The sequence below is a fragment of the Cyrtonyx montezumae genome, unplaced genomic scaffold (genome assembly GCF_038088225.1).
Source record: "Cyrtonyx montezumae isolate F1298 unplaced genomic scaffold, pur_monq_1.0 scaffold_3, whole genome shotgun sequence".
Classification (NCBI taxonomy): Eukaryota; Metazoa; Chordata; class Aves; order Galliformes; family Odontophoridae; genus Cyrtonyx; species Cyrtonyx montezumae.
The window spans coordinates 160,831,960-160,845,974 of NW_027072034.1; the positions used below are offsets into that span (position 1 = coordinate 160,831,960).

The 14,015-nt window shown below is 48.9% G+C and overlaps 1 protein-coding gene across 3 annotated transcripts in view; it reads right to left on the bottom strand.

Moving 5' to 3' along the window:
• The window catches only part of PPP6R2 (protein phosphatase 6 regulatory subunit 2), a 58,917-nt gene that overhangs the window by 5,177 nt on the left and 39,725 nt on the right, over positions 1-14,015 (bottom strand). For all 3 annotated transcript variants that reach the window (XM_065743856.1, XM_065743854.1, XM_065743857.1), the window contains 14 exons: positions 13,734-13,860; positions 13,088-13,240; positions 12,642-12,845; positions 11,977-12,041; positions 10,158-10,273; positions 9,766-9,851; positions 9,371-9,451; positions 8,411-8,508; positions 7,139-7,196; positions 6,204-6,331; positions 5,219-5,388; positions 3,824-3,986; positions 3,388-3,476; positions 1,667-1,874 (listed from right to left, as the gene is read on the bottom strand). In XM_065743856.1, the coding sequence (XP_065599928.1) occupies positions 1,667-1,874; positions 3,388-3,476; positions 3,824-3,986; positions 5,219-5,388; positions 6,204-6,331; positions 7,139-7,196; positions 8,411-8,508; positions 9,371-9,451; positions 9,766-9,851; positions 10,158-10,273; positions 11,977-12,041; positions 12,642-12,845; positions 13,088-13,240; positions 13,734-13,860 (1,746 nt within the window). The remainder of the gene's footprint in view (positions 1-1,666; positions 1,875-3,387; positions 3,477-3,823; positions 3,987-5,218; positions 5,389-6,203; positions 6,332-7,138; positions 7,197-8,410; positions 8,509-9,370; positions 9,452-9,765; positions 9,852-10,157; positions 10,274-11,976; positions 12,042-12,641; positions 12,846-13,087; positions 13,241-13,733; positions 13,861-14,015) is intronic.

The following is a 14,015-nucleotide window of genomic DNA, read 5'->3' on the forward strand; positions in this document are numbered from 1 at the left end:
CAGCTGCGATTGCTGTGAGCACAGACATCTCTGCAATCTCACTCGTTTCAAGGACAAAGAATAAAGGCAGACTGAAGCAGAGAACAAAAATTAAAAACGGTGTAATTATTAAGAATGAAATTCAGAGTTGCTTCAGCCTTTGGCTTACTTCCTCCTCCAGAATAGTTCTGCAATCCCACTTCTTCCCTGTGCCACACCCCAGTGCACTGTGACAGGGCCAAGCAGGAGCTGACATATCTTCTGGAGGCACTGCTCATCTTTTATTGTTTATAATATACCACCTTGAAAATGAGGGAACGACAGCTTGAGGCATCTCAACACCCTCCTGCACAACAGCACGCTGATTCCACGTTAGACTCTGCACCAACTCAGCCCTTCCATGGCTCTATGGTCTATAAGGTCCCATCCAACCCAACCACTCTATGGTCTATAAGGTCCCTTCCAATCCAACCACTCTATGGTCTATAAGGTCCCATCCAACCCAACCACTCTATGGTCTATAAGGTCCCTTCCAACCCAACCACTCTATGGTCTATAAGGTCCCATCCAACCCAACCACTCTGTGGTCTATAAGGTGCCTTCCAACGCAACTGTTCTACAGTTCTATGGTCTAGAAGGTCTCATCCAACCCAACCATTCTGTGGCTCTATAAGATCCCTTCCAACCCAATCATTCTATGGCTCTATGGTCTATAAAGTCCCTTTCAACTCAACCCCTCAACAGACTGTAAGGTGCCATCCAACCCAACTGTTCTGTGACTCCGTGGTCTATAAGGACCCTTCCAACCCAACTACTCTGTGGTCTCTAAGGCCCCATGCAACCCAACCATTCTGTAGCTCTATGATCCATAAGGTCCCTTCCAACCCAACCACTCTACAGTCTATAAGGTCTCATCCAAGCCAACCATTCTGTGGCTCTGTGATCCATAAGGTCCCTTCCAACCCAATCAGTCCATAGTGTATGGTCTATAAGGTGCCTTCCAACGCAACCATTCTACAGTTCTATGGTCTATAAGGTCCCTTCCAACCCAATCATTCTACAGCTCTATGGTCTGTAAGGTCCCATCCAGCCCAACCATTCTGAGACTCTGTGGTCTATAAGGACCCTTCCAACCCAACTGCTCTACGGTCTATAAGATCCCATGCAACGCAACCACCCTGCGACTCTGTGGTCTATAAGGACCCTTCCAACCCAACTGCTCTACGGTCTATAAGATCCCATGCAACGCAACCACCCTGCGACTCTGTGGTCTATAAGGACCCTTCCAACCCAACTGCTCTACGGTCTATAAGATCCCATGCAACGCAACCACCCTGTGACTCTGTGGTCTATAAGGTCCCATCCAATGCAACCATTCTATGGCTCTATGATCTATAACATCCTTTCCAACTCCACCATTCTGCGATGCTATGATCCTCACCACCAGCACAGACCTGGAACTCCTTTCTTTCAGGACAGAGGGGTGACATGGGCTATAACGAGCCATGCACATTTCTCACAATAAACCTGTAATAAATATTTTATTAAAGCGGAACCCCCACGACAAGGAAACTGTGAGACATCCTCATTCAGGACATCTGGGCTCTACGAAGAAGACGGCACCAATCCCCACCAACACAAGGGGTTAAGAGTGTGCTGAGCTTCCCCGGGGTGACTCCATTCCCACCTGGTGAAAACGGCCTTCTCGTTCTTCGCATCCATCGTCAGCTTGACGGTCTCCTGGCCCGCACCCGTGCTGATGGTCTCCGTGACGACGTCGCCCTTCTCATCCTCATCCTCGCTGTCTGAGCCGCCCGAGGAGCTGCTGTCTGAGGCCACCAGCGGTGCTTTCCGTGTGACACAGACGTTCCAGACGCAGGGAGAGGCCGTGGTGACTGCAGGGAGCAAACGGGGCACTGTGCAGAACCAAGAGACCCCCAGAACGACCCCCAGGTACGGCCTTGAGGACGCAGAGGGATGCAAAAATGCAGTGTGTGCAGTTACTGAGGTGGTGGATTCTGTGCAGAACCCACGCTGAGAAGGCACACAGTATTAATTTTAAAGGGAAAAATGGAAAGAACAAGCCAGTGTTTTCCATTGAGAAAGTTTTGCCACCTCACGTCTGTATTCAGCACAGGCAGCAGAGTGTTCTTCATTTGGAGTTTGCTTAAAGCACAAAGCTGGGAGGAGTGGCTGCCTTTCAGTGAGAGATGGGCACGCTGAGAGGGGGGCAGAGAGGAACCTGATGGGGTTCAGTGAGGGCACTGTGGGGTCCTGCACCTGGGGAGGAGCAGCTTCAGCACTGGGACAGGCTGGGGGCTGAGCTGCTGCAAAGGAGCTCTGCAGAGAAAGACCTGGAGGTCCTGGTGGCCAGCAGGCTGACCATGAGCCAGCAGTGTGCCCTGGTGGCCCAGAAGGACAATGGGACACTGGGTGCACTGCACAGAGCGTGGCCAGCAGGGCAGGGAGGTGCTCCTGCCCTCTGCTCTGCCCTGGGGAGGGCACAGCTGCAGCACTGCTCCCAGTGTGGGGCTCCCCAGTTCCAGGCAGACTGGGAACTGCTGGAGAGAGCCCAGTGAAGGGTGCAGGGATGGTGAGGGCCTGGAGCACCTCCTGATGGGGACAGGATGAAAGCTCTGGGGCTGTGCACCTGCAGGAGAGAAGGTTGAGGGGGGGGGGGGATCTGAGCAGTGCTGGTGAATATCTGAAGGGTGAGGGTCAGGAGGAGAGGGCCGAGCTCTGTATGGTAGTGCCCAGCACCAGGACAAGGGGCAGCAGGGACAGACTGGAGCCCAGGGAGCTCTGTCTGACCATGAGGAAGAACTGTGTGCTGTGATGGTGGCAGAGCTGCCCAGAGAGGTGTGGAGTCTCCTTCTCTGCAGAGGTCCAAACCTGCCTGGATGCTGTGTGCAGCTGCTGCAGGAAATGTGCTGTGCTATGCACTGCAGTCCCATCCACCAACCACAGACCAAGCTCAGCTCGGTTCCATCAAGGTCTTTCTTTACATTTTATTCCAACTTACTCAGGAAGCAGGAGGGAAGGCAGTCAGGCTGAAGTCAACCAACGGACGTGGCACAACTACTGATAAGTGATGGCATCCTTTCAATTTCTGCTAATTTTACAATTAAAAATAGTTTTCTGTGTTTTTTTGGTTTTTTTGGGGGGGAATCGTTCACTAATAAACCATCTCTGTGCTATGTCAACTCAAAGCTCACCCTCTGCTTGCTGAATCCCAATAAACACTCAGGATTTCTGAGTTACTCTTATCCCTGATTGAAAAAGAGCCTTTGAGTAAGGGAAGGCAGACGGTGTGGGTGAGAAGCTCTCCCCTGGAGGCTCAGCGTGCCACGCCGTGTTTCAAACAGCACAAATAATGCATCTCCTTGGCCCTGCCACATTCTCACTTACGGTTCTTGTCCTGACTCTGCTTCGGGCTGCTGTCCGAATTGCTGCTTGCCGTGTCTGCAGGAGAACTGCATCGTGGGCCGGATTCTGAGCTGAGTGAGGAATGGAAAGGGAAAAAAAACACCCTGAGAATGAAGCAGAGAGACCCTGGAAAAGGCTTTAGGGAGCTGCTCTTTCCTGACATCTTTATAACTGTTAAGAGATTATTAAATTTAATTTTAGCAGCAGTTATGTGTGCTACTCCTGTGCCACAAGGCACGCGTGCTACCCCCCAGTTAGAAGCCAGGAAGATAAAGGAGAAGCACGATCACAGAACACAGGAATACAAAAACAGGGAGGGGAAAGGGAAGGAGAAAAGATTACAATCACCGTAACTTATCTGAGGCATTTTTTCATTCTGAGGTTAAAAAGAAAAGGGAAGAACGGATTCCTCCTTTACCAACAGAAGGGCTGGAAGTCCGTGAACTTGGCCCACCCCTTCTCCTCTGGTGTGGCATTCTCTGGGGCCGCCGAATCCCACACGCTCGACCCAACGTCCATGGCCACGCAGGGGGTGGGGGGTTTGGAGTTGACAGGCTCAAACACTGCGGTCCACCCGGAGCCTGTGGGCACAGAACAGCGCACTGAGGCCGCGTCACCCCAAAATGCATCCCAGAGACTTTATGGGTTTCTTGGTCCTTCGTTTTTCAGCCGAAATCTGCCTCGGTTTCTCGTCAAAACCTCAGCGGTGAGATTCCCAACCATTTCCATCACTCATGGTTCAAGTCTGGCAAGCACAGGTAGGGAACCGATGCAACCTTTAGCATCACAGAAGAGATCTCAAGTAAAATTAGGTACAAAATGTGTTTTGTAAGATCCGGGTCTGCTCTCTGTTCATCAGGCTGCCTTTTATTCCTGCCTTTCATTCCTGTAAAGGCCAGGATGAGGGGAAATGGCTTTAAACTGGAAGAGGGGAGATTTCGAGTAGGTATCAGGAAGAAACAGTTACTGTGAGGGTGGTGAAATGCTGGAACAGGTTGCCCAGAGGGGCTGTGGATGCTCCCACCCTGGAGGTGTTCAAGGCCAGGCTGGATGGGGTTGTGAGCAAGCTGGGCTGGTGGGAGGTGTCCCTGCCTGTAGCAGGGAGCTGGAACGAGATGATCTCAAAGGACCCTTCCCATTCTGTAATCCATTTTCTCAAAAGCATTTTTTCATCCTCTTTTCTCAAGAAAAAAGGAGTGCAGAGGTCTGGATACAAAGCCATGTGCATGGAGCAAAACTCAGAGTGGGAAAGATTCATCAGACCTACGCTCAGACCCAGTGTTTGAACCAAAGCCTCTAAGAGGGAAGCTACACTGATGCACACGAGCCACTGGGCTGCCATTTGTGTCGCTGATATTTGCTCTCCTTGGGAAGAACTGGAAACACCTGACAGCACTGAACGGCCACAGAGAGCTGATTACAAGAGCAAATACTCAGCGTGCTCACCGTCACAGAGATATCACCTAGAAAAAGAAACTTGTTTTTACAGCAGGTGTAAAAGACTGATGGGAAAACATTTCTGTCCCTTCGTTCCCGTTGGCTGGGTTTCTTCTGCTGGTACAGTGTCTCATGAACTTACACAGCACCACATGCATCGTGGTATGGGAAACACTTTTTATTTTCAGCCTTCTGCCAGGCATCCCACACTGGGGCAACAGAGGCAAAAAACCAAAGACTGAATTACATTCTTCTCATCTGCCCAGGTGGAATTAAAGGAGCAGCCACAGAAACCAAGTGATCTGCAAGCTGCCGTCCAGCAGAGATGGTTACAGACGTCACTTCAAATGGGGTGATGCTGTTTTAAACTCTTTACCTTCAGAAGAGTCGGACTCTTTCTGCTCAGCAGCACTGCTCTTGTTGCTGTTGGCTGAGGAAGAAGGCACCTGCTGTTCTGTTTCCTCCTCTGAGTCCACGCTGCCATCGTGATCTCCATTCTCGAGATCACTTTTGGACGAACTCTCTGAGGCCTGAGATGCTCCAAACCTAAATTGCAGAACTCAGAGTCAGTAAAACCCTGGCAGCTCATCCCTCCCCGCCCCAGGGAGAAAGCAGAAGCTTCCTGCTGACCAAGAGAGGCTCAATCCCTTCTACAGAGCTCATTTCCCAAAAAGATGGAAGGCTCAGCTGGGCACTTCTCAGGATATTTCCTCTGAGGGCCCCGAGTGCTTTGCTTGTCAAAACCTGTCTGCAGGGTTGTAAGGGGAAATAAGCTGCAGTGATGTATTGGACTGGAGAGTGATGTGAGCAGAAAAATGGCAAATGAGAGGAGCAGCAGTTTGGGATCATTTGTGTACGTCATCAAGACAATCTGATTTTTAATGCTAGGCAACTGAACATCAGCCTTGACCATTTGTCCTGGCTCATTTGATCATATTTTTGGACGTATGGTTATAGAAGTGACTTCAACTGACTGCAGCAAAGGGATGAGAAACTGTCAGTGACATGCAGTGCCACGGGACGTCGCTCATTCTCATGCAAAACACAGTTTTTCCTCTTTTGACACTTGGAACAAGAATATTCTGCCTGTTTTCCTCAGTCTTACAATGCTTCCCATCTCCTGCTGCCCCAGTATGAGGAAAGGGTTCAGTTCTAAGGACTTCAAACCGAGTGGTTGGTGATTGTGTTTTGTTCTTAACCTTAGATAACAGACTCAGCGATCAGCCACATTCCCTCAGGTTTTATCTTTTCCCATCCGAGACAAACCACTGCCTCTACTTGCAGAAGTGGAGACAAAAAAGGTGAACATGCCCTTAACAGCTTTTAGAGGAAAAAAATAAGATCTCTGGATTTCACTTTACCTCGTCCTTGATTTAACTTGCGTTGCATAGGTTATCTCCTTTTCTTCCCAGATATCTTCTTCTTCCTCGTTGTCATCAAACTGCTGGATCCGTTCATTGCAGCAGGCTTCGAAGAGGGAAGCATTGGGCTGAAACAGTATCATAAACAGATCACATTCCCTTCAGTCTTCAGAGACAGAAACAAGAACTCTAATGATAACCAAGTTTGCACACAAGTAACAGCAATGTCTGCTGTGTGTATTTCACTGTACATCCCATGCTGTGCTGGAATTTCACCATGCACACAACTGCCTTCTCAGGAGCTACAGGCAGCTCCTCGTGGCTGCAGGCGTGGCTGGAAGTGCTGCCAAGAAATCAGATTTTCTGTGCCTATAGAGCAATGCCTATGGCAGCCAGAGGGAGGAGGAACACCTGTGTTACGCATAAGTGAAAAAGGAAGATGAGGACACCTAAGAATTAGCACTGACCAAAACAAGGCTCATCCAGGTGAGCCTGGAAACACCCCTGGAAGCCACTCTCCAGGTTCTGAGGGTATGTAGGCCAATAAAACAGAAGAGGCAAAACACAGCACGGCAATAATGAGACCTATTACAACCCCAACCCTCTATGTGTGATGCTTCCTCATCGTGTATGGAAAAATGACCAAAGTGAGAACTGGGACAGCAGATTCACACTGCAGAGAGAGAGAGAGAGAGTATGATTCTTCCAATATAAAGAGGACTGGTTTCGAAGATCCACACCAAGGCAATAAACCAGAGGGAAATCCTAGGAGGGCATATTTCAAGCCCTGAGATCCTTAACCAAATGCAGCCACCAGGGCCCCTTCCCACTTCCCACAGATGCTTTGAATATCAAAACGCCAATGGCTGATTCAAAGGCGACCTGACTCAACAGAAGGCATCCCCTGAAACAAACATCCCAAAATAGCCACTTACGCTGTCATCGTCTGCATCTATGTTGAAGTTTATCTCGGCGATCCTGTCAAAAGGAGCACTGCAAAAAGAAAGGAAAGAGCCTTCAGAGATGGCAGGGAGCGACCAGCAGCACTGCTGCAGCCCCAGCAGGAGCAAGTGGAAAAGAGGAAACTCGGAGAACCTGAGTGGTTCTGCACCCCTGAGGCATTACTGGGACACATACACGGCCAAAAAACCATCACATAACCCCATTTCCCACTAGGACCTAAGAGTGTCTGCCGTGACAACAGCAGGGGGTGCTGCAGGTCAAGGAACTCCACGCTGCTGTCACAGTGTGAGCCCACACAGTCCTTCTCTGCTATATCTCTATGCTCACACAGTGCTGTTTTCCCTTAAAGACTGCTCAGCAAAAATCCTCGTCACGCACAGGGCCAGGACAGCGAAGCTTGATCCTCAGGCTCTGAAAATATGCAAGTTTGTATCTGACAAAGCACTGTACTGCTGGAATGCAGAGGGTGTGGAGCATCAGCATCCTAAGGCTCTTTGGACAGCAGACCCTAGAGGCTGCAGGCCTGCGAGTATCAACTCTGTATCCCTCTGGAGCACTCCTCTGTCAGTAAATGTAATAGCTTCTGACCCACTGTGGGCAAACAGGACAGCTGCAGTCCCAGTAAATTCCTCTGCACGAGTTTTAAGGTGAGAAAACAACGCTGCAGTTTCAACCACGCTGCAGCAGTTCTTCCTTGAAAGCAGCTCCACCTCTGAGCACTCAATTCAGCAGCCACGGAACATTAAATTCAACCCGATCTGCCCTCTTTGAGCTGTGATTTGCTCCCAGCTTATCTCCGTTTCCTTATTCATATGAGAATAAATGGCTAATTTTCTCCGTGGCTATCATTAGAACACCATTCCTCTACTCCCAGTTTCAATAAGGATTTAATGCCACTGGAGAATCTCTATGTAATTGCCTGGAGTCAGCTCTATCGCTTTGCTTTTTGTACAATTAAATTGATTCCAGAACGTGGCTGGGTAATAGCTACATGTTTTATTCAGAAGATTTCTCTTCAACATGAAGGAGTGCTTCTCCTTGGTCCTACAACCATCGCTGGGTGACTCCTTTTCAAAAGGAACACCATGAAAAAGGCGTTGGGTATTTCCCAAATCACTGATCACGCTCCTGCAGGCGTGAGGCGTAAAGCCAGCTTCATTTTAAAACCAGAAGAGGGAAGAAAGATGAGATGCAGAGAGGTGCAAACACTAGACACAAGCCTCCTGAAAGCTGTATGCACTTACTTGATGTTATCATCCTGGTCAGCAAACTCCTCATCGTTGAAGCCAAACTGATCCACGAAGTTCGCTGTCATCTGCTGGATCTGGTACTCGGAGAAGGCCTGAGTGACAGAACCCAGACAAGCTGCATGAAAGCACTTACTCCAAGAAAACCAACGAGGATCCCAACCATAGCAGCACTCTGTCACGACCCCACGTGGGTGGGGAAGGTTATCTGCAATAGCAGTGCAGCCAGCAGGAGTTATCCGCACACGTAACAGCAAACTGCTTTCATTCCCACTAAATAGGCTGAAACTTCTATTTTCTATCAACACGTCCTTAATGTCAAAAGGGGTGGGGAGGAGCCTGCCTGTGTTCTTCAGCCAGGAAAGCTGCTTCCAAATATTTGCTGGCCCTTCATCAGACTTTGAGGAAGCCGAGGTCTTTGCCAAATGGAAGTGAGCCTTCAATTTCCCCCCATTTCTTCTTAATGCAAGGCTCTTCATTGCTCTTACTGCTCTTTTCTCACATCTTAATATGGCTCTTCCAATTTTTAACAGACATCTTTATACAGCTCAAGAGGAAGCAGAAACCCTCTCCCAGCTCCAGTTCCACTGCAGCCAGGTGACACAAGCCACCTTGCTGGCTGGGAACTACAGCAATGAGCTGCAGCTCATCTACAGCATCTGGACCACTCAACCCACCACTGTACAGAGAACCAGGAAAAGAGAAAGAAATACCCAATGTCTGACAGGGACTAGGGAGACGTCCTGTTTCTGGGACTTGGATGCAGCCTGAGCCAAGTTTATTCCTGGCTGGAGTCTAGATTGAAGTCTGCCTTTTAAGTAACCTTAAAGGAAAGATGCTGAATGGCTGAACACACAGACAGCGGAGCAAATGAAGCTGCTCCATAATAGGAAAGATGAAGGGAGAAGTGGAGAAGCAAGCTCCCCAGGAGCAGTGAGGAATGCATTGTCAGCTCACCTGTTGGAGAGAAAGTTCATTGGGAAAAGCACTCTCAATGTCTTCATCCTCACTGGAAGAGTGCAGATGGTGAGTGCTCACCTGAAAGAAACAGAACAAGCGTAAGGGAGAGCTCAGAAAGCTCAAGGACTTCCATGCAAAAACACAGAAAGACAAATCTCCCCAGAGGGCAGAAAGTGTCCCAGTGATTAACACAGAAACACGGATTAGAGTCTGCCAACACATGTGACAGCTGCTGCATTACTGCAGAACACGTATGTTCAGACACACTGCTTTGGTGAGCCTGCTTCGTAGAGTTAAAGAGGAGAAGAAAACTGGCAGTATCGCCCCGTTTTTTTCCTAAAGACCATCCAGAAGACAGCAGGCCTCTCTGAAATGTGCATCACTGCTCTCACCAAATCCACCGTGTTCCTCCTGTTCGTTTCTGTCAGCGTCTCTTCTACGAAGCTCTCCCACCTCCCTCTGCAGTCCTCGGGCAGCTCTGGGAAACAAAGCCAGCGTAAAGATTACCACAACTCAGTGCCAAAGGCCACAGCATGCACAGCTCTGACCCAGCTGTGGTCGCTTCCTCCTGTGTCCCCCCTCCTCCTGGACAGGAGTACCAACGGGGAGGTGCACAGACAGCACGCCAAGCATCATCCTAGAGCACAGTACAGAAGCATTTGCAGAAGGCACCGATGAACCCAGATGGAAAACAGCACCTTCCCAGAATTAAAGGCACCAAGCCTTTTCCCAGAGGATGACTCCATCCAGGAAGAACCAGGAGAACAGAGAAAGGAGGATGCACCTTTGATGAATTCACTGATCTGGGTGTGCATGGGGCCCTTCTCCATGTTCTGCACCACGGCGTTGGCGATGCGGGTGAGGTGGCCCATGTTGCCTCGCCTCATTCCCCCTTCTGCCCTGCAGAGAGAAGCACAAAGGTAACAACAGACCCCGAGCAGCACGGCCCAGCAGTGCTGAGCTCCTCCTGGCTGTGCTCAGGGTAAAGAAGCAGGTGAGTAGCACAAGGTGAGTGTACCCAGAGCAAATCTGTGTGTTTTCACACGCAGAGAGGGAAGAGATCTTTCACCCCGCTCTGAATGCACGAGGTGCTCTATCACTGGCTTGAATGTTAAGGAAATGCAGTGTTTTGAGTCACTGAGAGACCAGTGCCGTTTCCAGCAAGGAAAACACAGCAGTAAGGGTTCACATTGCAACCACAAATAACACTGAGAGGTGGGAATCAAAGCATAGGAACACAAAGCCCTCACGAGCAGCTTCCAGCTCTCACTGCTATGGCTCCAGCTTAAAGCAAAGCCTTCCTAGCTGTTAACACAGCACAGAACATTTCCATTTTTCCTCAGACACTAACGAGATGGGAATTAATTGTGAGCTCACTGAAGTCCTGTCCTTGCTCTGAGCTCTGCGTGCAGCAGCCAGAGCTAAAGGAAGAGCAAAGCCAAAATAAGGGTCACTGTAACTGCAGTGAGGGACAGCCCTCTAGCACACACGCCAAATTCAGAGAGCAGAACTATTCAAATAAAATTCACACCTGGAAATGAGTTTCCAGAGTGAAGCCACAGCTTTTTGGATGTGGACCTGTGGTTCCACACCCCAAGCCAGCAGACAGCAGCCCCGAGCCCTTGCAGGAACAGCAGCACTCTCCTATTCCTCCGTATAGAAACACACCCTTGCTCAGCAAACCTGCAAAGCTCGACTTTCTCAGAAGTGCACGATGATAAAAGCACTCTCCAGCAATGCTCTGCCTGTCTCCTTCGGTTGCACACTCTGGACCAACAGAGTACTCGTTTCTGAGTTGAGCAGCTCTTAAGAGTGCTGCTGGCAGGTGGGCAGCAACCGCGCAGAGCGAGCTTTTATTTCAACAGTCATCAACATCTATCAGCTGGACCACGCTTGGTGGTTCCTGCACCTCCAGGAACACGAAGGCAGACAAAGATCTGCTGCTTCCTACCCGTGCTGATGAGCAGACCTCACTCATTTCACATTCTGCTTCCCAGAGGACCCACAGAGAGCGTGGAGCAACTACATTGGGACCGCAGCGCACCCTGAAGCTCTCAGAGCTCAAAACAGGGAGGGGAGGACCTCATCTTTCAGATGGGCAAAGAAATGGGAGCCTGGGGAACGCGCTCACTTCAATCTGTGCTGGTTCTGATGTTGTGCTAAAAATTCTTCAGCTCTTCCAGCAATCAGCCCGAGCTCCAGGATTCTGTGCAGTTGGAATATTAAACGTGCCATCTGGGGCGAGGCTGCTGCCTGCTGGCCTATTTCTACACAGTTTCTCACTCTGGGGAAATATAACTGTGCATTTAACAGAGGGAAAAAGAAACCAAGTTAAAAGGCTGGGTAATACTTCTGAGAAAGAAGCGTGCTGTCTATTTGGGCTGAGCTGCTTCCAATAATAAAAGAAACCCACTCGTGCCTTCCCATGCTGCCTATCTGATGGGTTTGTTTCTCAACATGTGAAGAACCCCAATGCCAAGTGATAAACCAAATCCAAATCCGGGCAGCACTGCATTTTAGATAACTGAAATAATGTTTTGTGGGTCTACTCAACGCCTGCAGCCTTAGGACACGGCCTCCTGAGCCCCAAACCCATCACTCACTGTATTTTGTCATTGGCTTCCCAGGCATCCAGTATCCTTTGCACTAGGCAGCACTTCTGGAACAACTGGAGAAAAAAAACCCATAAAGAGATAAGAGTTCAGAAGTTTGCCAAAGAAAGACTCAATGCCTTCAGCAGTTTGTACTGAACTGTAATGACTTCTGTCCACCCCTTTGCTCTGATGGAGCAAGAACTTAAAGTTCAGCACTTATCGTTCTCAAGAGCTCAAGTTTCTTCTTTCTCCCTATTTTTTTTTTTATTCAGAGGATCCAAGGAAAACAGCAAAACCTACCAACAGCTTCAGCCTGTTCTGTTTGAAGAACACTGCTGTCATCTCACCAACACAACAAAAGGTCTTTGTCATTAGGACCACAAGAGATAAATTAAAATGTGGTTAGCTAGCTCGTTACCGTAATATTTTATGCGTGTGTGCAAATTTTATTAAGAGCCTTTAACAAAAAAAGGATTCCAAGCCCACTCTGAGGGATGGGTGGCATGTTTATTCTGTAACTTATGCTAAAAGGCATTCGCAAAAGTAAATGCAGCTCCCACCAGAACTAAAGGATGTCTCAACACTTCTCAACGAAGCCTGTGCAGATCACTGTAAACATTTCCTTCTCAATGCACATTCAGTCTGACATGCCCAGGTGAAGTGATCTGACTCACATGAGTAACCATGATATTCTCAGTGTTGTTTTCTGGAGCTTCTTGGTTCTCTGTGGTCACGTTTCCATTCAGCACCTCTTCTCTGCTTTCTAGGTCATTGGCAGTAGTTCTTCCCTCTTGCACAGAGTGTGAGAGAATAGCTGCTATGGACAATTCCACTTGGAAATGCAAAAAGTTATTCCACGTGTATTTAAAAAATAAGTCCTGGAACAAAATGAGAAACAAACAAACAAACAAAAATCACTCCGGGCACATCTTCCCACTTTTGGCAATCAAATGATGCCAATTACTGCCTCAGTCACTGCTTGGTCACGTTCCTTCTTTCAGCAGGTTGGGGAAACAAACCACCTCGTGCTGAACAGATGAAAGGGAAAGCAAAAACACTCTCAGCCTGAAGCCATTCCCCCCCCCCACCACCACTTTGAGCACCACGCTGCGTTACTCACAAGTAATAAATCCATGGTACTGAGTCTGCATAGTTCCTGATTAATACTGGGAGTGTTTGTGTGGAGCAGAGCAGCGATCAGGCGAGATCCGTGAAGACGAGCGTTCCCCAGTGGCTCCTCCAAGACACCAATTGTAGTCAGGATTGCTGTTTTCTATCAGAGAAACATAGATGGAGAACCTCACTGAAGGTCAAACGCTTCCCCCAGTGCAGATGCACAGCTGTTTGACTACAGCTGCCTCATCTTCTTACATCAATACTCCCTGCAGGCAAACCTACAGCATCTTCCCACCCAGGGAACAGCATCCTGGGAGCACTGTGAGGTCTGCACTTCCCAAACAGAAAACACCCATTGATTCCCAGTTCCCTTCTCTGTGCCACCTCCACGGATTCATTGGTCACATCCCTCTGCTTCTGGCTTCACTCGGATGCACTGCACTGCCTTCCAAATCCCACTGCCTACTTCCTAAGCACCCCGATTTACAAACCTGAAGCCTGAATCCTTCTTGAAAAGATTTAAGGCAGAGTTTGCTTGGACAGCACGTGGTGCTTTCTGAAAACACCCACGAAGCCCACGAGTAAGGAAGAGGAAACCCCCACGTCCAACCAGCAGCTGTTTGCTCCTGAGGAAGGCTGAGCCACGTTACCTTGGGAGGGCTGAGCAGCAGCTGGTGGAAATCTTTTAGCCTCGGTTCAATACCATGTAAGATGCTGCTATTGACAGTGTAAGACCTTTCAAATCCCTGAGTGTATGAGTCCATCAGTCCTTCCACCCTGTAACAAACAAAAAGTCAAGGTTTGATCTGCTCACACCATCCACGTTGGCTATCTTCTCTTGAAAAATAACTCTGAATGTGAAGAATAATAACTGACAGACACTAAAGATAAGCGTGTAATTGTATTATATATGTTATTTGCAAGATGATATT